This window comes from Cetorhinus maximus, chromosome 38 (genome assembly GCF_964194155.1).
Source record: "Cetorhinus maximus chromosome 38, sCetMax3.hap1.1, whole genome shotgun sequence".
Taxonomy (NCBI): domain Eukaryota; kingdom Metazoa; phylum Chordata; class Chondrichthyes; order Lamniformes; family Cetorhinidae; genus Cetorhinus; species Cetorhinus maximus.
In genome coordinates, this window is record NC_135916.1 from 3,309,720 (window position 1) to 3,335,050 (window position 25,331).

A 25,331-nucleotide genomic window follows, 5' to 3' on the forward strand; every position below is an offset into this window, starting at 1 on the left:
TCTGTCCCGACACTGGCGCAAAACGGGCGCAAGTGGACCCAACGCTTGCAACGTTTTAACAGGTGACTTCAGGCCCACAATAACGTGGCTGAGACTCTTCACTATAACTTCATGGGCCAATCTGTTCAAGGGCAGTTCAGGGGTTTTCATGGCAATTGATGATAGCTTCAGAGTTAACGATAGCTGAGAATAGCTTCACATGCCCAATGTCATGGCTTGAACTTAAACTTCACCCAAGTATCAGGTTGGGATTTGAACTCTTCAAGTTCAGTGGTATTACCACTACGCCACCGCCTCTCGCGTTTACATGAAGCAATGCTGACGCCCTCATATATTTAAAAGCCCCCGCTCTATCATGTTGAAACACCCCAAGCCTGAGTGCACATGAATCGAAAGGATTATTAGCCTGATATTTCATCAACAAAGAGGCACGATAGAATTTTGCTCTCTCAATTACGCTTGAGACTCTCTCTCTCTCCGAGATCTCCGCACAATCTGCATCAAGGATCGAGTCAAGTCAAGGCTGAAAATCTGGCGGCTATATCAAAAAGTAATCGGGTTGAAATATAGATATATAATATATAGGTGCTGCTGAAAAAGGGACATTCTTAGAAGGGCGAGACATGATAAGCACCCTCATTTCCCGGTTTTTACTGGTGTTCCATTTTATGGTAAAGAAAAGCAGTTCGGGCCAGTACTCTTATATCCCAGTTTTTTATTGTTTTTCGTTCTGGGTTGCACGATGCATCGATAAAAGCAAAAAAAACTGCGGACGCTGGAAATCCAAAACAAAAACAGAAACAGAAATATCTGGAAAAAAACTCAGCAGGTCTGGCAGCATCGGTGGATTTTAAAATCAACAATTTTAGATCTTGAACTCTCTCCTCCATCTCCACCCCCTTTCCGTTTCTTCCCCCTCCTTTTTTTGTTTTTATATAGATTTTCCTTTTCCCACCTATTTCCGTTATTTTTAAATGTATTTCCACCCATTGTTTATCTTTTAGCCCTTTTAGTATTTCCCCCCAGCCCCACTAGAGCCATCTGCACCTTGTCTGTCCTGCTTTCTACTCTTAATTAGCACATTGCTTTAGATAATATCACCACCTCTTTGTCCTTTTGTCTGTGACATCTTTTGGTTATCTCCACCTATCACCGGCTGCTTGTCCCAACAAAACCCCCTCCTCTTAAACCAGCTTATATCTCACCCCTTTTCTATTTTTACTTAGTTCCGTTGAAGGGTCATGAGGACTCGAAACGTCAACGGTGCTCCCTCTCCGCCGATGCTGCCAGACCTGCTGAGTTTTTCCGGGTATCTCTGTTTCTGTTTTCGTATGATGTGTCGGGTTTTACGACCCTCTGAACATTCAGTTTCAGCGCCTTGTTAGGGACTGAATACCGAGGAGGACGGGTAACAGGAGGAAAGTGCAGTATCGCTGGCTTTGCCAGTGGTTAAGCTGAATTTGCAATGATTAATTCGGTAATCCGACGAACGCCTATGCTAATAATTCGAGCAGATGGGTTGTTTTCTCGTTACCTTGCCATAATGAAACGACACTATCTGCCTGATTTCCCACCTACCCACCCATCTTCCGGGCCGAATTGATACCCACACTGGAGAAGGAAGAGGAAATTCAGCAGCCACACGACAGCCCCCCTTACCCCGCCCCAAAAGCATTTATAGGTAGAAGAACACCGCACAGAGGAGCACCAGCAGTGCCATGGCTTTCAGCAGCAGCGTCAGAGTGGCGTCCTCCTGACGGCCGGCCAGAGTGCGCGTTTTGGTCGGCTTCATGGCGCGGTCCCACTGGGTCAGGATGGTCTGTCGGGCCCCCTCCCACTTTCCGGGTCCCACCAGGCGAAACTGATAGGGCGAGCACGGGCCGAAGAAGATCTGATACGCCAGGCGTGGGTCGGCGAGGAAGAGGCGCTTGATGTCCAGTTTGGCTCCGATCTGCTCCGCCATCGAGTCCATGTAAGGGATGTAGTCGATTTTCAAGGTGCGCTTCTGGGAGCCCCCGGTCCTTGAGTGATGGGAAACACAAAACAGAGAAAACGACGAGTTAATTGTCTGCGAAGTTAAAGTCTTATCGATTACACGGTGAAGGGTTTTCGAAGCCAATTACATTAAGGGTTTTTGACTCGCTTGCGGAGGCTGAGAGTCAACTCGCAGACGCTTGTTCCTACCTCTCCCCCTGGACCATGACCCCACCGCGGAACATCAAGCCATTGTTTCCAGGACTGTCACTGACCTCATCTCCTCTGGAGATCTTCCTCCCACAGCTTCCAACCTGATAGTCGCCCAGCCTCGGACGGCCCGCTTCTACCTCCTACCCAAAATCCACAAACAGGACTGTCCCGGCAGACCGATCGAGTCAGCCTGTTCCTGCCCCATGGAACTCATTTCTCGTTATCTTGACTCCCTTCTCTCTCCCCTTGTCCAGTCCCTTCCCACCTACATCCGTGATTCCTCTGACACCTTACGTCACATCAACAATTTCCAGTTCCCTGGCCCCAACCGCTTCCTCTTCACCATGGATGTCCAATCCCTCTACACCTCCATCCCCCACCAGGATGGTCTGAGGGCCCTTAGCTTCTTCCTTGAACAGAGGCCCGAACAATCCCCATCCACCACTACTCTCCTCCGTCTGGCTGAACTTGTTCTCACACTGAACAATTTCTCCTTTAACTCCTCTCACTTCCTCCAAATAAAAGGTGTGGCTATGGGTACCCGCATGGGCCCCAGCTATGCCTGTCTCTTTATGGGGTATGTGGAACATTCCTTGTTCCAGTCCTACTCCGGCCCCCTCCCACAACTCTTTCTCCGGTACATCGATGATTACTTCGGTGCTGCTTCATGCTCTCGTCGGGACCTGGAAAAATTTATTAACTTTGCTTCCAATCTCCATCCCTCCATCATTTTCACATGGTCCATCTCTGACACTTCTCTTTCCTTCCTTGACCTCTCTGTCTCAATTTCTGATGATAGACTGTCCACCAATATCCATTACAAGCCTACCGACTCCCACAGCTACCTCGACTACAGCTCCTCACACCCCGCTTCCTGTAAAGACTCCATCCCATTCTCTCAGTTCCTTCGCCTCTGTCGCATCTGTTCTGATGATGCTACCTTCAAAAACAGTTCCTCTGACATGTCCTCCTTCTTCTTTAACCGAGGTTCTCCACCCACGGTCGTTGACAGGGCCCTCAACCGTGTCCGGCCCATCTCCTGTGCATCCGCCCTCACGCCTTCTCCTACCTCCCAGAAACATGATAGGGTCCCCCTTGTCCTCACTTATCACCCCACCAGCCTCCGCATTCAAAGGATCATCCTCTGCCATTTCCGCCAACTCCAGCATGATGCCACCACCAAACACATCTTCCCTTCACCCCCCCTGGCGGCATTCCGTAGGGATTTTTCCCTCCAGGACACCCTGGTCCACTCCTCCATCATCCCCTACTCCTCAACCCCCACCTATGGCACCTCCCCATGCCCACGCAGAAGATGCAACACCTGCCCCTTCACTTCCTCTCTCCTCACCGTCCAAGGGCCCAAACACTCCTTTCAAGTGAAGCAGCATTTCACTAGCATTTCCCCTAACTTAGTCTACTGCATTCGTTGCTCCCAATGCGGTTTCCTCTACATTGGAGAGACCAAACGCAAACTGGGCGACCGCTTTGCAGAACACCTGCGGTCTGTCCGCAAGAAAGACCCAAACCTCCCTGTCGCTTGCCATTTTAACACTCCACCCTGCTCTCTTGCCCACATGTCTGTCCTTGGCTTGCTGCATTGTTCCAGTGAAGCCCAACGCAAACTGGAGGAACAGCACCTCATCTTCCGACTAGGCACTTTACAGCCTTCCGGACTGAATATTGAATTCAACAACTTTAGATCTTAAACTCCCACTCCCCCCATCCCCACCCCATTTCTTTCCCCCCCCACCCCCCGCTTTTTTTTCAATAATTTATATAGATTCTTCTTTTCCCACCTATTTCCATTATTTTTAAATCTACAACTAATACCTTGTCAATCTTTCCACCCCACCCCCACTAGAGCTGTACCTTGAGTATCCTGCCATCCATTCTTAATTAGCACTTTTCTTAGATAATATCACCACCTTCAACACCTCTTTGATCCTTTTGTCTGTGACATCTTTTGATTATCTGCTCCTATCACTGCTTGCTTGTCCCTACAACCACCCCACCCTCAACTTCTCTCCCCCCGCCCCCCGCCTTAAACCAGCTTATATTTCACCCCTCTCCTAACTATGCTTCAGTTCTGCCGAAGGGTCATGAGGACTCGAAACGTCAACTCTTTTCTTCTCCGCCGATGCTGCCAGACCTGCTGAGTTTTTCCAGGTAATTCTGTTTTTGTTTTGGATTTCCAGCATCCGCAGTAGTTTTTTGTTTTTATCTAAGGGTTTTTGAAGCCAATTACATTGTTAAGGGTTTTGGAAGCTAATTACATTAAGGGTTTTTGAAACAAAAACAGAATTACCTGGAAAAACTCAGCAGGTCTGGCAGCATCGGTGGAGAAGAAAAGAGTTGACGTTTCGAGTCCTCATGACCCTTCGGCAGAACTGAAGTATAGTTAGGAGAAAGGTGAAATATAAGCTGGTCTAAGGCGGGGGGCGGGGGGAGAGAAGTTGAGGGTGGGGTGGTTGTGGGGATAAGCAAGCAGTGATAGGAGCAGATAATCAAAAGATGTCACAGACAAAAGGATCAAAGAGGTGTTGAAGGTGGTGATATTATCTAAGAAAAGTGCTAATTAAGAATGGATGGCAGGACACTCAAGGTACAGCTCTAGTGGGGGTGGGGTGGAAAGACTAACAAGGTATTGGTTGTAGATTTAAAAATAATGGAAATAGGTGGGAAAAGAAGAATCTATATAAATTATTGAAAAACAAAAGGGGGAGGGGGAAGAAACGGGGTGGGGATGGGGGGAGGGAGTTTAAGATCTAAAGTTGTTGAACTCAACATTCAGCCCGGAAGGCTGTAAAGTGTCTAGTCGGAAGATGAGGTGCTATTCCTCCAGTTTGCGTTGGGCTTCACTGGAACAATGCAGCAAGCCAAGGACAGACATGTGGGCAAGAGAACAGGCTGGAGTGTTAAAATGGCAAGCGACAGGGAGGTTTGGGTCTTTCTTGCGGGCAGACCGCAGGTGTTCCGCAAAACGGTCGCCCAGTTTGCGTTTGGTCTCTCCAATGTAGAGGAGACCGCATTGGGAGCAACGAATGCAACGAATGGTTTTTGAAGCCAATTACATTGGTAAGGTGAAGAGAAGCAGGCGATGGGTATTAAATGTCTTTGAGCAGACATAAATAGGGGGAAAATCCAGGCCAAAGTGGCCATTTACAGGTCCAAGAAGCGGGCCCTGGAGAGGGATGTTAGAGTTGACTGCTTGCCGCTATGCTACAGCTGTGGTCCTGCCCTGCTGATCCTGCAAAAAGAGCAGGGCGGTGTCCATCAGCAAGCTCGAGACCTTCCATGGCCAGTGGGCACAGCGGGTACCAGAGTGCATGGTCAGCCCCTGGGGAACACTATTTTAGTTTAATGAGCTAAGTTTCCTTGGAAAGATTTGTTCTTGCTAGATTGCCCCTTTAAGGGGCTGCTACCTCCCTTAACAGTTAACGAGTTGATCTGATTGGTAATTTATTGTTTTTTTTTAAGACAGCAGAAAAAATGGGGATAGCTGGGACACTGGGCTGAGCGAGAGGAGAGCTGGGAGGCTGAAGATGCCAATACACTCCCTCAATAAAGAAAAGCTCTGTTTCTGGGTTTCAGCTTCATAAAGCAGTTTGGATTCTACTCACCTGCTGCTGACCATGAAGGCACATTCTCACTATAAAGGCTACAGCCGGCTCACGTTCCAAATGACGGTTGGAAGTGCATTGGTTAGAATGGGGAATAATTAGTTGGTTGCACCGGACGATTACCTGGAATAAGAACTGGGGGGGGGTGTTTATGTTGCTGCACCCAGCACCTCACACAAGATGAACGCAAGTGACATTGGCGTTCTTGGTGCTTAAGAAAGCACCATTGCCCTCTCTCGGACACACTGGGAGAGCACTGGCAATTGCTAATGGCGCTGTTTTAATTAGTACCATAGGACACTACAGCGCAGAAAACAGGCCATTCGGCCCTTCTAGTCTGTGCCAAAATATTATTCCGCTAGTCCCATTGACCTGCACCCAGTCCATAACCCTCCAGACCTCTCCCATCCATGTATCTATCCAATTTATTCTTAAAACTTAAGAGTGAGCCCGCATTTACCACGTCAGATGGTAGCTCATTCCACACTCTCACCACTCTCTGAGTGAAGAAGTTGCCCCTAAACCTTTCCCCTTTCACCCTAAAGCCATGTCCTCTCGTGTTTATCTCTCCTAATCTAAGTGGAAAGAGCCTACTCGCGTTTACTCTGTCTATACCCCTCACAATTTTGTAAACTTCTATCAAATCTCCCCTCATTCTTCTACGCTCCAAGGAATAAAGTCCTAACCTGTTTAATCTTTCCCTGCAACTCAACTCCTGAAGACCCGGCAACATCCTAGTAAATCTTCTCCGCGCTCTCTCAATCTTACAATTATTGGGAAACAAAATAATGCCAAGCCTATCAGTGGACCGAGAGCAACTGATAACTGTAAAACATGGATGAAAAAATGCCAAGAATGTATAGGGCATCAGTTAGACCACATGGGACCAAGGGACACAGTCTCAGACGAAGGGGGTGGGCCATTTAGGGCTGAGGTGAGAAGGGGTTTATTCACTCAGAGGGCAGTGAATCTTTGGAATTCTCCTCCCTAGAGGGTGTGGAGAGTCAGTCATTGAATACGTCCAAGATAGAGATCGATAGGTGTCTAGATAGTAAACACATAATGAGATATGGGGATAGTGTGGGAAAATGGCATTGAGATAGGAGCTCAGCTTCGGTCTAATTGAATCGAGGGGCTGAATGGCCTCGCCCCGCTCCTATTTCCCACGTTCCTATGCATTGGGAGTGCTGTGCACAGGTTTGGTGCCTTTCGTTAAGAAAGGATATAGTGGCATTGGAAGCAGTTCAGAGGAGGTTCACTTGGCTGATCCCTGGGTGAAGGGGTTAACTTAGGAGGAAGGGTTGGACAGGTTGTGCCTGGATCCATTGGAGTTTAGAAGAACGAGAGTTGGTCTTACTGAAACATATCAGGCCCTGAGGAGAGTTGGCAGGGTCTATGCGAAGAGGATGTTCCCCTTTGTCGGAGGAGTCCAGAACTGGGGCCTACCATTTTATTGAATGAAATAAGATCTCTTTCTCTTCCTGAGGTGGGGTCGGTAGCCTGGAGTTCGCTTCCCCCAGAGAGAGAGGAGCGGATGCTGGATCTGTGCACATATTCAATGCAGAGTTGGACAGATTGGACCAGGGAGTCACGACTTATGGGGGCGTTGGGTGTGTTGTGGGGGCAGTTAGGAAAGTGGGTTTGAGGCCAAAATCAGATCAGTCATGATCCCAGGGAGTGGCACAGCGGGGCACAAAGGCCGAATGGCCCACTCCCGCTCCTAATCCTTAATGGTTCATGGCATGTGGCTAGGCCAGCATTTATTGCCTGTCGCTAATCGCCCCTTGCTCAGTGGCGTTTAAGAGCCAACCTGGGCCCGGAGTCACATGTAGGCCAGGCTGCGTAGTGACGGCAGATCTCCTTCCCTAAGGGACGCGAGTGAACCAGATGGGGGCCCTGTGGCCTCCTGTTCTTGTGGTGCGAGCGGCATTACCGTCGGTGTTAGCTGGAGGGGGGACGCGGGCACTTTCCCATCAAGCACTCCGTGCGTCGGCTACTACTTTTGGGCGGCGACTGTGAGCATTCCATTGACCGTTTCGTTTGACAGCGGTTTTGGATGTAGCGGAGAGTCAGCCACCAGGAAAGGTGAGGCAAAAGGGGCGGTGTACTGGATCAGCTACAGGTTTGAGGCTGGACCGGATAATTACAGCTTTGGACTGCGATGAAACCGGAATTTAATCAGCTCCGTGCAATGGCGGTGGGAGACAGTCGCACACCATCTGGTTGGCACTGCCAGCCAAGTTCAAGTTCTAGCCTGAGCGTCGGACAAGGATCTAAATAACTTGCAGGCAAAATAAAACGTCTTGTTTATTAATCTCCTAAAATTTCAATTCATTTCCCAGCAATATTTTCGAAAAACTCTTTCCTTGAAGATTTCAGGCTTTGATTGAGCCAAGATGGCTTGTGACATGTCCACCCATGGCGTCCTCAGAAACAGAGGTGGGCGTTTATCAGCGCAGAAGTGATAAGTGGGAGTGAGCTGGTTGCTGAGACTCACTGGGGAGCTGTAACTGGACAGAGATGCAAATATGCGCAAAGGGAGCAGCCGTGCTGGATGAACTGGGACAATGAGCTGAGTTGCAGTGGAACACGTGTGGGGATTTATTATATTCATTCACGGGGTGTGGGCGTCGCTGGCTGGGCCCAGGCATTTATTGCCCGTCCCTAGTTGCCGCTTGAGATGGTGGTGGGTGAGCTGCATTCTTGAACCGCTGTAGTCCCTGTGGTGTAGGTACACCCACAGCGCTGTTAGGGAGGGAGCTCCAGGATTTTGTCCCAGTGGTGTAGGTACACCCACACTGCTGTTAGGAAGGGAGTTCCAGGATTTGGAACCAGTGACAGTGAAGGAACGGCCGACATATTTCCAAGTCAGGATGGTGAGTGACTTGGCGGGGAACTTCCAGGTGGTGGTGTTCCCATGTGTCTGCGGCCCTTGTCCTTCTAGATGTTAGGTGCGGGAGAGGAGTGGGCCGTGGTGTAGTGCTGCGGGAGTGGTGCGGGCAGTGGTGTAGCGCTGTGGGAGTGGTGTGGGCAGGGGTGTAGTGCTGCGGGAGCGGAGTGGGCCGTGGTGTAGTGCTGCGGGAGTGGTGTGGGCAGTGGTGTAGTGCTGCGGGAGTGGTGTGGGCCGTGGTGTAGTGCTGCGGGAGTGGTGTGGGCAGTGGTGTAGTGCTGCGGGAGTGGTGTGGGCAGTGGTGTAGCGCTGTGGGAGTGGTGTGGGCAGTGGTGTAGTGCTGCGGGAGTGGTGTGGGCAGTGGTGTAGTGCTGCGGGAGTGGTGTGGGCAGTGGTGTAGAGCTGCGGGGGTGGTGTGGGCAGTGGAGTAAGCTCCGGGGGTGGTGTGGGCAGTAGTGTAATGTTGCGGGAGTGGTGTGGCCAGTGGTGTAGTGCTGCGCGAGTGGTTTGGGCAGTGGTGCAGTGCTGCGGGGGTGGTGTGAGCAGTGGTGTAGAGCTGCGGGAGTGGTTTGGGCAGTGGTGTAGTGCTGCGGGAGAGGTGTGGGCAGTGGTGTAGAGCTGTGGGAGTGGTGTGGGCAGTGGTGTAGTGCTGCGGGAGTGGTGTGGGCAGTGGTGTAATGCTGCGGGAGTGGTGTGGGCAATGGTGTAATGCTGCGGGGGTGGTGTGGTCTGTGGTGTAATGCTGCGGGAGTGCTGTGGGCAGAGGTGTAGTGCTGTGGGGGTGGTGTGGGCAGTGGTGTAGTGCTGCGGGAGTGGTGTGGGCAGTGGTGTAGTGCAGGGGGGTGGTGTGGGCAGTGGTGTAATGCTGCGGGGGTGGTGTGGGCAGTGGTGTAATGCAACGGGAGTGGTGTGGGCAGTGGTGTAGTGCTGCGAGAGTGGTTTGGGCAGTGGTGCAGTGCTGCGGGAGTGGTGTGGGCAGTGGTATAGCGCTGCAGGAGTGGTGTGGGCAGTGGTGTATTGCTGCAGGGGTGGTGTGGTCAGTGGTGTAGTGCTGCGGGAGTGGTGTTGGCAATGGTGCAGTGCTACGAGAGTGGTGTGGGCAGTGGTGTAGTGCTGCGGGGGTGGTGTGGGCAGTTGTGTAGTGTAGCGGGAGTAGTGTGGGTAGTGGTGTAGTGCTGCGGGAGTGGTGTGGGCAGTGGTGTAGTGCTGCGAGAGTGGTGTGGGCAGTGGTGTTGTGCTGTGGGAGTGGTGTGGGCAGTGGTGTAGTGCTGCGGGAGTGGTGTGGGCAGTGGTGTAATGCTGCGGGAGTGGTGTGGGCAATGGTGTAATGCTGCGGGGGTGGTGTGGTCTGTGGTGTAATGCTGCGGGAGTGCTGTGGGCAGAGGTGTAGTGCTGTGGGGGTGGTGTGGGCAGTGGTGTAGTGCTGCGGGAGTGGTGTGGGCAGTGGTGTAGTGCAGGGGGGTGGTGTGGGCAGTGGTGTAATGCTGCGGGGGTGGTGTGGGCAGTGGTGTAATGCAACGGGAGTGGTGTGGGCAGTGGTGTAGTGCTGCGAGAGTGGTTTGGGCAGTGGTGCAGTGCTGCGGGGGTGGTGTGAGCAGTGGTGTAGAGCTGCGGGAGTGGTGTGGACAGTGGTGGAGTGCTGCGGGAGTGGTGTGGGCAGTGGTGTAATGCTGCGGGATAGTTGTGGGCAGTGGTGTAATGCTGCGGGGGTGGTGTGGGCAGAGGTGTAGTGCTGCGGGGGTGGTGTGGGCAGTGGTGAAATGCTGCGGGAGTGGTGTGGGCAGTGGTGTAGTGCTGCAGGAGTGGTGTGGGCATTGGTGTATTTCTGCGGGAGTTGTGTGGGTAGTGGTGTAATGGTGCGGAAGTGGTGTGGGCAGTAGAGTAGTGCTGCGGGAGTGGTGTGCACAGTGGTATAGTGCTGCGGGGGTGGTGTGGGCAGTGGTGTAACACTGTAGGAGTGGTGTGGCCAGTGGTGTAATGCTGCGGGAGTGGTGTGGTCAGTAGTGTAGTGCTGTGGGAGTGGTGTGGTCAGTGGTGTAATGCTGCGGGAGTGGTGTGGTCTGTGGTGTAGTTCTGCGGGAGTGGTGTGGGCAGTGGTGTAGAGCTGTGGGAGTGGAGTGGTCAGTGGTGTGCAGCTGTGGGAGTGGTGTGGGCAGTGGTGTAGTGCTGTGGGGGTGGTGTGGGCAGTGGTGTAGTGCTGTGGGGGTGGTGTGGGCAGTGGTGTAGTGCTGTGGGGGTGGTGTGGGCAGTGGTGTAGTGCTGCGGGAGTGGTGTGGGCAGTGGTATAGCGCTGCAGGAGTGGTGTGGGCAGTGGTGTATTGCTGCAGGGGTGGTGTGGTCAGTGGTGTAGTGCTGCGGGAGTGGTGTTGGCAATGGTGCAGTGCTACGAGAGTGGTGTGGGCAGTGGTGTAGTGCTGCGGGGGTGGTGTGGGCAGTTGTGTAGTGTAGCGGGAGTAGTGTGGGTAGTGGTGTAGTGCTGCGGGAGTGGTGTGGGCAGTGGTGTAGTGCTGCGAGAGTGGTGTGGGCAGTGGTGTTGTGCTGTGGGAGTGGTGTGGGCAGTGGTGTAGTGCGGCGGGAGTGGTGTGGGCAGAGGTGAAGTGTAGCGGGAGTGGTGTGGGTAGTGGTGTAGTGCGGCGGGAGTGGTGTGGGCAGAGGTGAAGTGTAGCGGGAGTGGTGTGGGTAGTGTTGCAGTGCTGTGGGAGTGGTGTGGGTAGTGGTGTAGTGCTGCGGGAGTGGTGTGGGCAGAGGTGTAGTGCTGCGGGAGTGGTGTGGGCAGAGGTGTAGTGCTGCGGGAGTGGTGTGGGCAGAGGTGTAGTGCTGCGGGTGTGGTGTGGGAAGTAGTGTAATGCTGCGGGGGTGGTGTGGGCAGTGGTGAAATGCTGCGGGAGTGGTGTGGGCAGTGGTGTATTTCTGCGGGAGTTGTGTGGGCAGTGGTGTAATGGTGCGGAAGTGATGTGGGCAGTAGTGTAGTGCTGGGGGAGTGGTGTGTGCAGTGGTGAAATGCAGCGGGAGTGGTGTGGGCAGTGGTGTAGTGCTGCGGGGGTGGTGTGGGCAGTGGTGTAGTGCAGCGGGAGTGGTGTTGACAGTGTTCTAATGCTGCAGGAGTGGTGCGTGCAGTGGTGTAATGCTGCGGGGGTGGTGTGGGCAGTGGTGTAGTGCTGCGGGAGTGGTGTGGGCAGTGGTGTAGTGCTGAGGGAGTAGTGTGGGCAGTGGTGAAATGCAGCGGGAGTGGTGAGGTCATTGGTGTAGTGCTGCGGGGGTGTTGTTGGTAGTGGTGTAATGCTGTGGGAGTGGTGTGTGTAGTGGTTTAGTGCTGCGAGAGTGGTGTGGGCAGTGGTTTAATGCTGTGGGAGTGGTGTGGGAAGTGGTGTAGTGCTGTGGGAGTGGTGTGGGCAGTGGTGTAGTGCTGTGGGAGTGGTGTGGGCAGTGGTGTAGTGCTGTGGGAGTGGTGTGGGCAGTGGTTTAGTGCTGCGGGTGTGGTGTGGGCAGTGCTGTAGTGCTGTGGGGGTGGTGTGGGCAGTGGTGTAGTGCTGCGAGAGTGGTGTGGGCAGTGGTTTAATGCTGTGGGAGTGGTGTGGGAAGTGGTGTAGTGCTGCGAGAGTGGTGTGGGTAGTAGTGTAGTGCTGTGGGAGTGGTGTGGGCAGTGGTGTAGTGCTGTGGGAGTGGTGTGGGCAGTGGTGTAATGCTGCGAGCGTGGTGTGGGCAGTGGTGTAGTGCTGTGGGAGTGGTGTGGGCAGTGGTGTAATGCTGCGGGAGTTGTGTGGGCAGTAGTGTAGTGCTGCGGGGGTGGTGTGGGCAGTGGTGTAGTGCTGGGAGAGTTGTGTGGGCAGTGGTTTAATGCTGTAGGAGTGCTGTGGGAAGTGGTGTGGTGCTGTGGGAGTGGTGTGGGCAGTGGTGTAATGCTGCGGGAGTGATGTGGGCAGTGGTGTAATGCTGTGGGAGTGGTGTGCGCAGAAGTGTAATGCTGCGAGAGTGGTTTGGGCAGTGGTTTAATGCTGTGGGAGTGGTGTGGGCAGTGGTGTAGTGCTGCGAGAGTGGTGTGGGCAGTGGTTTAATGCTGTGGGAGTGGTGTGGGCAGTGGTGAAGTGCAGCGGGTGTGGTGTGGGCAGTGGTGAAGTGCTGTGGGAGTGGTCTGGGCAGTGGTGAAGTGCAGCGGGTGTGGTGTGGGCAGTGGTGTAGTGCTGCGGGAATGGTCTGGGCAGTGCTCTAGCGCTGCGGGAGTGGTGTGGGCATTGCTGTAATGCTGAGGGAGCGGTGAGGGCAGTGGTGTAGCGTTGCGGTGGTAGTTTAGGCAGTGGTGTAGTGCTGCGGGTGTGTTGTGGGCAGTATTGTAAGGCTGCGGGAGTGGTGTGGGCAGTGGTGTAGTGCTGCTGGGGTGGTGTGGGCAGTGGTGTAGCGCTGAGGTAGTGGTGTGGGCAGTGGTGTAATGCTGCAGGAGTGGTTTGGGCAGTGGTGTAGTGCTGCGGGGGTGGTGTGGGCAGTGGTGTAACACTGTGGGAGTGGAGTGGGCAGTGGTGTAGTGCTGCGGGAGTGGTGTGGGTAGTGTTGCAGAGCTGCGGGAGTGGTGTGGGCAGTGGTGTAGTGCTGCGGGAGAGGTGTGGGAAGTGGTGTAGCGCTGCGGTAGTGGTGTGGGCAGTGGTGTAGTGCTGCTGGGGTGGTGTGGGCAGTGGTGTAGCGCTGAGGTAGTGGTGTGGGCAGTGGTGTAATGCTGCAGGAGTGGTTTGGGCAGTGGAGTAGTTCTGCGGGGGTGGTGTGGGCAGTGGTGTAGTGCTGCGGGAGTGGTGTGGGTAGTGTTGCAGTGCTGCGGGAGTGGTGTGGGCAGTGGTGTAGCGCTGCGGTAGTGGTGTGGGCAGTGGTGTAATGCTGCGGGAGTGTTGTGGGCAGTGGTGTAGTACTGCGGGAGTGGTGTGTGCAGTGGTGTAGTGCTGTGGGGGTGGTGTGTGCAGTGGTGTAGTGCTGCGGGGGTGGTGTAGGCAGTGGTGTAGTGCTGAGGGGGTGGTGTGGGAAGTGTTGTAGTGCTGAGGGGGTGGTGTGGGCAGTGGTGCAGTGCTGCGGGGGTGGTGTGGGAAGTGTTGTAGTGCTGAGGGGGTGGTGTGGGCAGTGGTGCAGTGCTGCGGGGGTGGTGTGGGCAGTGGTGTAGTGCTGCGAGAGTGGTGTGGGCAGTGGTGTAGTGCTGCGAGAGTGGTGTGGGCAGTGGTGAAATGCAGCGGGAGTGCTGAGGTCATTGGTGCAGTGCTGCGGGGATGGTGTGCGCAGTGCTGTACAGCTGTGGGAGTGGTGTGGGCAGTGCTGTAATGCTGTCGGAGTGGTGTGGGCAGTGGTGTAGTGCTGTGGGGGTGGTGTGGGCAGTGGTGTAGTGCTGTGGGGGTGGTGTGGGCAGTGTTGTAGCGCTGCGGGAGTGGTGTGGGCAGTGGTTTAGTGCTGCGGGAGTGGTGTGGGTAGTGGTGTAATGCTGTGGGAGTGGTGTGGTCAGTGGTGTAATGCTGCGGGGGTGTTGTTGGTAGTGGTGTAATGCTGCGGGAGTGGTGTGTGTAGTGGTTTAGTGCTGCGAGAGTGGTGTGGGCAGTGGTTTAATGCTGTGGGAGTGGTGTGGGCAGTGGTGAAGTGCAGCGGGTGTGGTGTGGGCAGTGGTGAAGTGCTGTGGGAGTGGTCTGGGCAGTGGTGAAGTGCAGCGGGTGTGGTGTGGGCAGTGGTGTAGTGCTGCGGGAATGGTCTGGGCAGTGCTCTAGCGCTGCGGGAGTGGTGTGGGCATTGCTGTAATGTTGAGGGAGCGGTAAGGGCAGTGGTGTAGCGCTGCGGTGGTAGTTTAGGCAGTGGTGTAGTGCTGTGGGTGTGTTGTGGGCAGTATTGTAAGGCTGCGGGAGTGGTGTGGGCAGTGGTGTAGTGCTGCGGGAGTGGTGTGGGCAGTGGTGTAGTGCTGCTGGGGTGGTGTGGGCAGTGGTGTAGCGCTGAGGTAGTGGTGTGGGCAGTGGTGTAATGCTGCAGGAGTGGTTTGGGCATAGGTGTAGTGCTGCGGGGGTGGTGTGGGCAGTGGTGTAACACTGTGGGAGTGGAGTGGGCAGTGGTGTAGTGCTGCGGGAGTGGTGTGGGTAGTGTTGCAGTGCTGCGGGAGTGGTGTGGGCAGTGGTGTAACACTGTGGGAGTGGTGTGGTCAGTGGTGTAATGCTGCGGGGGTGTTGTTGGTAGTGGTGTAATGCTGCGGGAGTGGTGTGTGTAGTGGTTTAGTGCTGCGAGAGTGGTGTGGTCAGTGGTGTAATGCTGCGGGGGTGGTGTGGTCAGTGGTGTAGTGCAGTGGGAGTGATGTGGGCAGAGGTGTAGTGCTGCGAGAGTGGTGTGGGCAGTGGTTTAATGCTGTGGGAGTGGTGTGGGCAGTGGTGTAGTGCTGCGAGAGTGGTGTGGGCAGTGGTTTAATGCTGTGGGAGTGGTGTGGGCATTGCTGTAATGCTGAGAGAGCGGTGAGGGCAGTGGTGTAATGCTGCAGGAGTGGTTTGGGCAGTTGTGTAGCGCAGCGGTGGTAGTTTAGGCAGTGGTGTAGTGCTGCGGGGGTGGGGTGGGCAGTGGTGTAATGCTGCAGGAGTGGTTTGGGCAGTGGTGTAGTGCTGCGGGCGTGGTGTGGGCAATGGTGTAACGCTGTGGGAGTGGTGTGGGCAGTGGTGTAGTGCTACGGGAGTGGTGTGAGCAGTGGTGTAGCGCGGCGGTAGTGGTGTGGGGAGTGGTGTAATGATGCAGGAGTGGTTTGGGCAGTGGTGTAGTGATGCTGGGGTGGTGTGGGCAGTGGTGTAACAATGTGGGAGTGGTGTGGGCAGTGGTGTAGTGCTGCGGGAGTGGTGTGGGTAGTATTGCAGTGCTGCGGGAGTGTTGTGGGCAGTGGTGTATTGCTGCGGGAGTGGTGTGGGCAGTGGTGTAATGCTGCGGGAGTGTTGTGGGCAGTGGTGTAGTGCTGCGGGAGTGGTGTGGGCAGTGGTGTAGTGCTGCGGGGGTGGTGTGGGCTGTGGTGTAATGCTGCGGGAGTGGTGTGGGGAGTGGTGTAATGCTGCAGGAGTGGTTTGGGCAGTGGTGTAGTGATGCGGGAGTGGTGTGGGCAGTGGTGTAGTGCTGCGGGGGTGGTGTGGGCAGTGGTGTAATGCTGCGAGAGTGGTGTGGGCAGTGGTGTAGTGCTGTGGGGGTGGTGTGAGCAGTGGTGTAGTGCTGCGGGGGTGGTGTGGGCAGTGGTGTAGTGCTGCGAGAGTGGTGCGGGCAGTGGTGTAGCGTTGTGGGAGTGGTGTGGTCGGTGGTGTAATGCTGTGAGAGTGATGTGGGCAGTGGTGTAGTGCTGCGGGAGTGGTGTGGGCAGTGGTGTAATGCTGCGGGCGTGGTGTGGGCAGTGGTGTAATGCTGCGGGAGTGGTGTGGGCAGTGGTGTAGTGCTGTGGGGGTGGTGTGGGCAGTGGTGTAGTGCTGCGGAGGTGATGTGGGCAGTGGTGTAGTGCTGCCTGAGTTGTGTGGGCAGTGGTGAAATGCAGCGGGAGTGCTTAGGTCATTGGTGCAGTGCGGCGGGGATGGTGTGGGCAGTGGTGTAGAGCTGTGGGAGTGGTGTGGGCAGTGGTGTAATGGTGCGAGAGTGATGTGGGCAGTGGTGTAATGGTGCGGGAGTGGTGTGGGAAGTGGTGTAGTGCTGCGAGAGTGGTGTGGGCAGTGGTGTAGCGCTGTGGGAGTGGTGTGGGCAGTGGTGTAATGCTGCGGGAGTGGTGTGGGCAGTGGTGTAGTGCTGTGGGTGTGGTGTGAGCAGTGGTGTAGTGCTGCGGGAGTGGTGTGGGAAGTGGTGTAGTGCTGTGGGTGTGGTGTGGACAGTGGGGTAGTGCTGCCTGGGTGGCGTGGTCAGTGGTGTAGTGCTGCGGGAGTGGTGTGGGCAGTGGTGTAACGCTGCGGTAGTGGTGTGGGCAGTGGTGTAGCGCTGCGGTAGTGGTGTGGGTAGTGCTGAGTGTGTGGTGTGGGCAGTGGTGTAGTGCTGCGAGAGTGTTGTGGGCAGCGGTGTAGTGCTGAGTGTGTGGTGTGGGCAGTGGTGTAGTGCTGCGGGGGTGGTGTGGGCAGTGGTGAAGTGCTGCGGGAGTGGTGTGGGCAGAGGTGTAGTGTGGCGGGAGTGGTGTGGGCAGTGGTGTAGTGCTGCGGGAGTGGTGTGGGCAGTGGTGTAATGCAGCGGGATTGGTGAGGGCAGTGGTGTAGTGCTGCGGGAGTGGTTTGGGCAGTGGTGTAATGCTGCGGGATTGGTGAGGGCAGTGGTGTAGTGCTGCGGGAGTTGTGTAGGCAGTGGTGTAATGCTGCAGGTTTGTTGAGGGCAGTGGTGTAGTGCTGCAGGAGTGGTGTGGGCAGTGGTGTAATGCTGCGGGATTGCTGATGGCTGTGATGTAATGGTGCGGAAGTGGTGTGGGCAGTGGTGTAGCGCTGCGGTAGTGGTGTGGGCAGTGGTGTAATGCTGCAGGAGTGCTTTGGGCAGTGGTGTAGTGCTGCGGGGGTGGTGTGGGCAGTGGTGTAAAGCTGTGGGAGTGGAGTGGGCAGTGGTGTAGTGCTGCGGGAGTGGAGTGGGTAGTGTTGCAGTGCTGCGGGAGTGTTGTGGGCAGTGGTGTAGTGCTGCGGGAGTGGTGTGGGCAGTGGTATAGTGCTGCGAGAGTGGTGTGGGCAGTGGTGTAGCGCTGTGGGAGTGGTGTGGGCAGTGGTGTAATGCTGCGGGAGTGGTGTGGGCAGTGGTGTAGTGCTGTGGGTGTGGTGTGAGCAGTGGTGTAGTGCTGCGGGAGTGGTGTGGGAAGTGGTGTAGTGCTGTGGGTGTGGTGTGGACAGTGGGGTAGTGCTGCCTGGGTGGCGTGGTCAGTGGTGTAGTGCTGCGGGAGTGGTGTGGGCAGTGGTGTAACGCTGCGGTAGTGGTGTGGGCAGTGGTGTAGCGCTGCGGTAGTGGTGTGGGTAGTGCTGAGTGTGTGGTGTGGGCAGTGGTGTAGTGCTGCGAGAGTGTTGTGGGCAGCGGTGTAGTGCTGAGTGTGTGGTGTGGGCAGTGGTGTAGTGCTGCGGGGGTGGTGTGGGCAGTGGTGAAGTGCTGCGGGAGTGGTGTGGGCAGAGGTGTAGTGTGGCGGGAGTGGTGTGGGCAGTGGTGTAGTGCTGCGGGAGTGGTGTGGGCAGTGGTGTAATGCAGCGGGATTGGTGAGGGCAGTGGTGTAGTGCTGCGGGAGTGGTTTGGGCAGTGGTGTAATGCTGCGGGATTGGTGAGGGCAGTGGTGTAGTGCTGCGGGAGTTGTGTAGGCAGTGGTGTAATGCTGCAGGTTTGTTGAGGGCAGTGGTGTAGTGCTGCAGGAGTGGTGTGGGCAGTGGTGTAATGCTGCGGGATTGCTGATGGCTGTGATGTAATGGTGCGGAAGTGGTGTGGGCAGTGGTGTAGCGCTGCGGTAGTGGTGTGGGCAGTGGTGTAATGCTGCAGGAGTGCTTTGGGCAGTGGTGTAGTGCTGCGGGGGTGGTGTGGGCAGTGGTGTAAAGCTGTGGGAGTGGAGTGGGCAGTGGTGTAGTGCTGCGGGAGTGGAGTGGGTAGTGTTGCAGTGCTGCGGGAGTGTTGTGGGCAGTGGTGTAGTGCTGCGGGAGTGGTGTGGGCAGTGGTATAGTGCTGCGGGAGTGGTTTGCGCAGTGGTGTAGTGCTGCGGGGGTGGTGTGGGCAGTGGTGTAGTGCTGCGAGAGTGGTGTGGGCAGTGGTGTAGCGCTGTGGGAGTGGTGTGGGCATTGGTGTAATGCTGCGAGAGTGTTGTGGGCAGTGGTGTAGTGCTGAGTGTGTGGTGTGGGCAGTGGTGTTGTGCTGCGAGAGTGGTGTGGGCAGTGGTGTAACGCTGTGGGAGAGGTGTGGGCAGTGGTGTAATGCTGCGAGAGTGGTGTGGGCATGTGGTGTAGTGCTGCGAGAGTGGTGTGGGCAGTTGTGTAGTGCTGCGGGAGTGGTGTGCGCAGTGGTGTAGCGCTGTAGGAGTGGTGTGGCCAGTGGTGTAATGCTGCGGGAGTGTTGTGGTCAGTAGTGTAGTGCTGTGGGAGTGGTGTGGGCAGTGGTGTAATGCTGCGGGAGTGGTGTGGGCACTGGTGTATTTCTGCAGGAGCTGTGTTTGCAGTGGTGTAATGCTGCGGGATTGGTGAGGGCAGTGGTGTAGTGCTGCGGGAGTGGTGTCGGCAGTGGTGCAATGCTGCGGGATTGGTGAGGGCAGTGGTGAAGTGCTGCGGGAGTGGAGTGGGCAGTGGTGTAATGCTGCGGGTTTGTTGAGGGCAGTGGTGTAGTGCTGCAGGAGTGGTGTGGGCAGTGGTGTAATGCTGCGGGAGTGGTGTGGGCACTGGTGTATTTCTGCAGGAGCTGTGTTTGCAGTGGTGTAATGCTGCGGGATTGGTGAGGGCAGTGGTCTAGTGCAGCGGGAGTGGTGTGGTCAGTAGTGTAGTGCTGTGGGAGTGGTGTGGTCAGTGGTGTAATGCAGCGGGAGTGGTGTGGGCAGTGGTGTAGTGCTGTGGAGGTAGTGTGGGCAGTGGTGTAGTGCTGTGGGGTGGTGTGTGCAGCGGTTTAGTTCTGCAGGAGAGGTGTGGGCAGTGGTGTAGTGCTGTGGAAGTGGTGTGGGAAGTGGTGTAGTGCTGCGAGAGTGGTGTGGGCAGTAGTGTAGTGCTGCGGGAGTGGTGTGCGCAGTGGTGTAGTGCTGCGGGGGTGGTGTGGGCAGTGGTGTAGCGCTGTAGGAATGGTGTGGCCAGTGGTGTAATGCTGCGGGAGTGTTGTGGTCAGTAGTGTAGTGCTGTGGGAGTGGTGTGGGCAGTGGTGTAATGCTGCGGGAGTGGTGTGGGCACTGGTGTATTTCTGCAGGAGCTGTGTTTGCAGTGGTGTAATGCTGCGGGATTGGTGAGGGCAGTGGTGTAGTGCTGCGGGAGTGGTGTCGGCAGTGGTGCAATGCTGCGGGATTGGTGAGGGCAGTGGTGTAGTGCTGCGGGAGTGGAGTGGGCAGTGGTGTAATGCTGCGGGTTTGTTGAGGGCAGTGGTGTAGTGCTGCAGGAGTGGTGTGGGCAGCGGTGTAACGATGTGGGAGTGGTGTGGGCAGTGGTGTAGTGCTGCGGTGGTGGTGTAGGCAGTGGTGTATTGCTACGGGGGTAGTGTGGGCAGCGGTGCAGCGCTGTGGGAGTGGTGTGGGCAGTAGTGTAATGCTGCGGGAGTGGTGTGTGCGGTGCTGTAGTGCTACGGGAGTAGTGTGGGCAGCGGTGCAGCGCTTTGGGAGTGGTGTGGGCAGTGGTGTAATGCTGCGGGGGTAGTGTGGGCAGTGGTGTAATGCTGCGGGGGTGGTGTGGGCAGTGGTGTAATGCTGTGTGGGTAGTGTGGGCAGTGGTGTAATGCTGCGAGAGTGTTGTGGGCAGCGGTGTAGTGCTGTGGGGGTGGTGTGGGCAGTGGTGTAGCGCTGCGAGATTGGTGTGGGCAGTGGCGTAATGCTGCGAGAGTGGTGTGGGCTGTGGTGTATTTCTGTGTGGGTGGTGTGGGCAGTGGTGTAGTGCTGCGGGGGTGGTGTTGGCAGTGGTGTAGTGCGGCCTGAGTTGTGTGGGCATTAGTGTAGCGCTGCGGGAGTGGTGTGCGCAGTGGTGTAATGCTGCGAGAGTGGTGTGGGCAGTGGTGTAGCGCTGTGGGAGTGGTGTGGGCAGTGGTGTAATGCTGCGAGATTGGTGTGGGCAGTGGTGTAATGCTGCGAGAGTTGTGTGGGCAGTGGTGTAGCGCTGTGGGAGTGGTGTGGGCAGTGGTGTAGTGCTGCGAGATTGGTGTGGGCAGTGGTGTAGTGCTGCGAGAGTGGTGTGGGCAGTGGTGTAATGCTGCGAGAGTGTTGTGGGCAGCGGTGTAGTGCTGCGAGATTGGTGTGGGCACTGGTGTAGTGCTGCGGCAGTGGTGTGTGCAGTGATGAAATGCAGCGGGAGTGGTGTGGGCAGTGGTGTAGTGCTGTGGGAGTGGTGTGGGCAGTGGTGTAATGTTGCGGGAGGGGTGTGGGCAGTGGTGTAGTGCTGTGGGTGTGGTGTGGGCAGTGGTGTAGTGCTGTGGGGGTGGTGTGGGCACTGGTGTAGTGCTGTGGGAGTTGGGTGGGCAGTGGCGTAGTGCTGTGGGAGTGGTGTGGGCAGTGCTGTAGTGCTGTGGGGGTGGTGTGGTCAGTGGTGTAGTGCTGCGGCAGTGGTGTGGACAGTGGTGTAGTGCTGCTGGGGTGGTGTGGGCAGTGGTGTAACACTGTGGGTGTGGTGTGGGTAGTGTTGCAGTGCTGCGGGAGTGTTGTGGGCAGTGGTGTAGTGCTGCGGGAGTGGTGTGGGCAGTGGTGTTCTGCTGCGGGAGTGGTGTGGGCAGTGGTGTAGTGCTGCGGGAGTGGTGTGGGTAGTGTTGCAGTGCTGCGGGAGTGTTGTGGGCAGTGGTGTAGTGCTGCGGGAGTGGTGTGGGCAGTGGTGTAGTGCTGCATGGGAGGTGTGGGCAGTGGTGTAACGCTGTGGGCGTTGTGTGGGCAGTGGTGTAGTGCTGCGGAAGTGGTGTGGGTAGTTTTGCAGTGCTGCGGGACTGTTGTGGGCAGTGGTGTAGCGCTGCGGGAGTGGTGTGGACAGTGGTGTAGTGCTGCGGGAGTGGTGTGGACAGTGGTGTAGTGCTGCGGGAGTGGTGTGGACAGTGGTGTAGTGCTGCGGGAGAGGTGTGGGCAGTGGTGTAGCGCTGCGGTAGTGGTGTGGGCAGTGGTGTAATGCTGCAGAGTGTTTTGGGCAGTGGGGTAGCGCTGCGGGGGTGGTGTGGGCTGTGGTGTAAAGATGTGGGAGTGGTGTGGGTAGTAGTGTAGCCCTGCGGGAGTTTTATGGGCAGTGGTGTAGTGCTGCGGGGGTGGTGTAGGCAGTGGTGTAGTGCTACGGGGGTAGAGTGGGCAGCGGTGCAGCGCTGTGGGAGTGGTGTGGGCAGTAGTGTAATGCTGCGGGAGTGATGTGGGCAGTGCTGTAGTGCTACGGGGGTAGTGTGGGCAGTGGTGTAATGCAGCGGGGGTGGTGTGGGCAATGGGGTAATGCTGTGTGGGTAGTGTGGGCAGTGGTGTAATGATGCGGGTGTGGTGTGGACATTGGTGTAGTGCTACGGGAGTGGTGTGGGCAGTGGTGTAGCGCTGTGGGAGTGGTGTGGGCAGTGGTCTAACGCTGAGGGGGTGGTGTGGGCAGTGGTGTAGTGCAGCGGGGGTGTTGTGGGCAGTGGTGTAGTGCTGCGGGGGTGGTGGTGGGCAGTGGTGCAGCGCTGCGGGAGTGGTGTGGTCAGAGGTGTAGTGCTGCGGGAGTGGTGTGGGCAGTATTGTAAGGCTGCGGGAGTGGTGTGGGCATTGGTGTAGTGCTGCGGGAGAGGTGTGGGCAGTGGTGCAGTGCTGCGGGAGAGGTGTGGGCAGTGGTGTAATGCTGCAGGAGAGGTTTGTGCAGTGGTGTAGCGCTGCCGGGGTGGTGTGGGCTGTGGTGTAGTGCTGCGGGGGTGGTGTGGGCAGTGGTGTAACACTGTGGGAGTGGTGTGGGCAGTGGTGAAGTGCTGCGGGAGTGGTGTGGGTAGTGTTGCAGTGCTGCGGGAGTGGTGTGGGCAGTGGTGTAGTGCTGCGGGAGTGGTGTGGGCAGTGGTGTAGTTCTGCGGGAGATGTGTGGGCAGTGGTGTAGTGCTGCAGAAGTGGTGTGGGCAGTATTGTAAGGCTGCGGGAGTGGTGTGGGCAGTGGTGTAGTGCTGTGGGAGTTGTGTGGGCAGTGGTGTAATGCTGCGGGAGTGGTGTGGTCATTGGTGTAATGCTCCGGGAGTGGTGTGGTCTGTGGTGTAGTTCTGCAGGAGTGGTGTTGCGCTGTGGGAGTGGTGTGGTCAGTGGTGTAGCGTTGCGGGAGTGGTGTGCACAGTGGTGTAGTGCTGTGGGAGTGGTGTGGGCAGTGGTTTAGCGTTGCGGGAGTGGTGTGCGCAGTGGTGTAGTGCTGCGGGAGTGGTGTGGGCAGTGGTGTATTGCTGCGGGAGTGGTGTGGGCAGTGGTGTAGTGCTGTGGGAGTGGTGTGGGCAGTGGTGTAGTGCTGTGGGAGTGGTGTGGGCAGTGGTGTATTGCTGCGGGAGTGGTGTGGGCAGTGGTGTAGTGCTGTGGGGGTGGTGTGGGCAGTGGTGTAGTGCTGTGGGGGTGGTGTGGGCAGTGGTGTAGCGCTGCGGTGGTAGTTTAGGCAGTGGTGTAATGCTGCGGGTGTGTTGTGGGCAGTGGTGTAATGCTGCGGGTGTGTTGTGGGCAGTGGTGTAACGCTCCGGGGGTGGTGTGGACAGTGGTGTAATGCTGCGGGAGTTGTTTGGGCAGTGGTGTAGTGCTGTGGGAGTGGTGCGGGCAGTATTGTAAGGCTGCAGGAGTGGTGTGGGCAGTGGCGTAGTGCTGTGGGAGTGGTGTGGGCAGTGGTGTAGTGCTGCGGAAGTGGTGTGGACAGAATTGTAAGGCTGCGGGAGTGCTGTGGGCAGTGGCGTAGTGCTGCGGGAGAGGTGTGGGCAGTGGTGTAGTGCTGCGGGGGTGGTGTGGGCAGTGGTGTAACGCTGTGGGAGTGGTGTGGGCAGTGGTGTAGTGCTGCGGGAGTGGTGTGGGTAGTGTTGCAGTGCTGCGGGAGTGTTGTGGGATGTGGTGTAGTGCTGCGGGAGTGGTGTGGGCAGTGGTGTAGTGCTGCGTGGGAGGTGTGGGCAGTGGTGTAACGTTGTGCGCGTTGTGTGGGCAGTGGTGTAGTGCTGCGGGAGTGGTGTGGGTAGTGTTGCAGTTCTGCGGGACTTTTGTGGGCAATGGTGTAGTGCTGCGGGAGTGGTGTGGACAGTGGTGTAGTGCTGCGGAAGAGGTGTGGGCAGTGGTGTAGCGCTGCGGTAGTGGTGTGGACAGTGGTGTAATGCTGCAGGAGTGGTTTGGGCAGTGGTGTAACGATGTGGGAGTGGTGTGGGCAGTGGTGTAGTGCTGCGGTGGTGGTGTAGGCAGTGGTGTATTGCTACGGGGGTAGTGTGGGCAGCGGTGCAGCGCTGTGGGAGTGGTGTGGGCAGTAGTGTAATGCTGCGGGAGTGTTGTGTGCGGTGCTGTAGTGCTACAGGAGTAGTGTGGGCAGCGGTGCAGCGCTTTGGGAGTGGTGTGGGCAGTGGTGTAATGCTGCGGGGGTGGTGTGGGCAGTGGTGTAATGCTGTGTGGGTAGTGTGGGCAGTGGTGTAATGCTGCGAGAGTGTTGTGGGCAGCGGTGTAGTGCTGTGGGGGTGGTGTGGGCAGTGGTGTAGCGCTGCGAGAGTGGTGTGGGCAGTGGTGTAGCGCTGTGGGAGTGGTGTGGGCAGTGGTGTAATGCTGCGAGATTGGTGTGGGCAGTGGCGTAATGCTGCGAGAGTGGTGTGGGCTGTGGTGTATTTCTGTGTGGGTGGTGTGGGCAGTGGTGTAGTGCTGCGGGGGTGGTGTTGGCAGTGGTGTAGTGCAGCGAGAGTGGTGTGAGCAGTGGTGTAGCGCTGTGGGAGTGGTGTCGGCAGTGGTGTAATGCTGCGAGAGTGGTGTGGGCAGTGGTGTAGTGCTGCGAGAGTGGTTTGGGCAATGGTGTAGTGCTGCGGGGGTGGTGTGGGCAGTGGTGTAGTCCTGCGAGAGTGGTGTGGGCAGTGGTGTAGCGCTGTGGGAGTGGTGTGGGCAGTGTTGTAATGCTGCGAGAGTGTTGTGGGCAGCGGTGTAGAGCTGAGTGTGTGGTGTGGTCAGTGGTGTAGTGCTGCGGGGGTGGTGTGGGCAGTGGTGTAGTGCTGTGTGGGTGGTGTGGGCAGTGGTGTAGTGTTGCGGGGGTGGTGTGGGCAGTGGTGTAGCGCTGCGAGAGTGGTGTGGGCAGTGGTGTAGCGCTGTGGGAGTGGTGTGGGCAGTGGTGTAATGCTGCGAGAGTGGTGTGGGCAGTGGTGTAGTGCTGCGAGAGTGGCGTGGGCAGTGGTGTAGAGCTGCGGGAGTGGTGTGGGCAGTGGTGTAATGGTGCGGGAGTGGTGTGGGCAGTGGTGTAGTGTTGCGGGAGTGGTGTGCGCAGTGGTGTAGTGCTGCGGTAGTGGTGTGGTAAGTAGTGTAGTGCTGCGGGAGTGGTGTGGTCAGTGGTGTAATGCTGCGGGAGTGGTGTGGTCTGTGGTGTAGTTCTGCGGGAGTGGTGTGCGCAGTGGTGTAATGCTGCGAGAGTGGTGTGGGCAGTGGTGTAGTGCTGTGGGGGTGGTGTGGGCAGTGGTGTAGTGCTCCGGGGGTGGTGTGGGCAGTGGTGTAGTGCTGCGAGAGTGGTGTGGGCAGTGGTGTAGCGCTGTGGGAGTGGTGTGGGCAGTGGTGTAATGCTGTGAGAGTGGTGTGGGCAGTGATGTAGTGCTGCGGGAGTGGTGTGGGCAGTGGTGTAATGCTGCGGGTGTGGTGTGGGCAGTGGTGTAGTGCTGTGGTGGTGGTGTGGGCAGTGGTGTAGTGCTGCGGAGGTGGTGTGGGCAGTGGTGTAGTGCGGCCTGAGTTGTGTGGGCATTAGTGTAGCGCTGCGGGAGTGGTGTGCGCAGTGGTGTAATGCTGCGAGAGTGGTGTGGGCAGTGGTGTAGCGCTGTGGGAGTGGTGTGGGCAGTGGTGTAATGCTGCGAGATTGGTGTGGGCAGTGGTGTAACGCTGTGGGAGTGGTGTG

General features: G+C 56.8%; 1 protein-coding gene across 1 annotated transcript in view; it reads right to left on the reverse strand.

The window, feature by feature from the left end:
• Positions 1–708: 708 nt before the first annotated feature.
• Positions 709–25,331, reverse strand: part of LOC144672514 (dimethylaniline monooxygenase [N-oxide-forming] 2-like) — a 124,606-nt gene continuing 99,983 nt past the window's right edge. Inside the window, exon 8 of the mRNA XM_078534354.1 lies at positions 709–2,021. Coding sequence (XP_078390480.1) covers positions 1,676–2,021 — 346 coding nt within the window. The 3' untranslated portion in view covers positions 709–1,675. The remainder of the gene's footprint in view (positions 2,022–25,331) is intronic.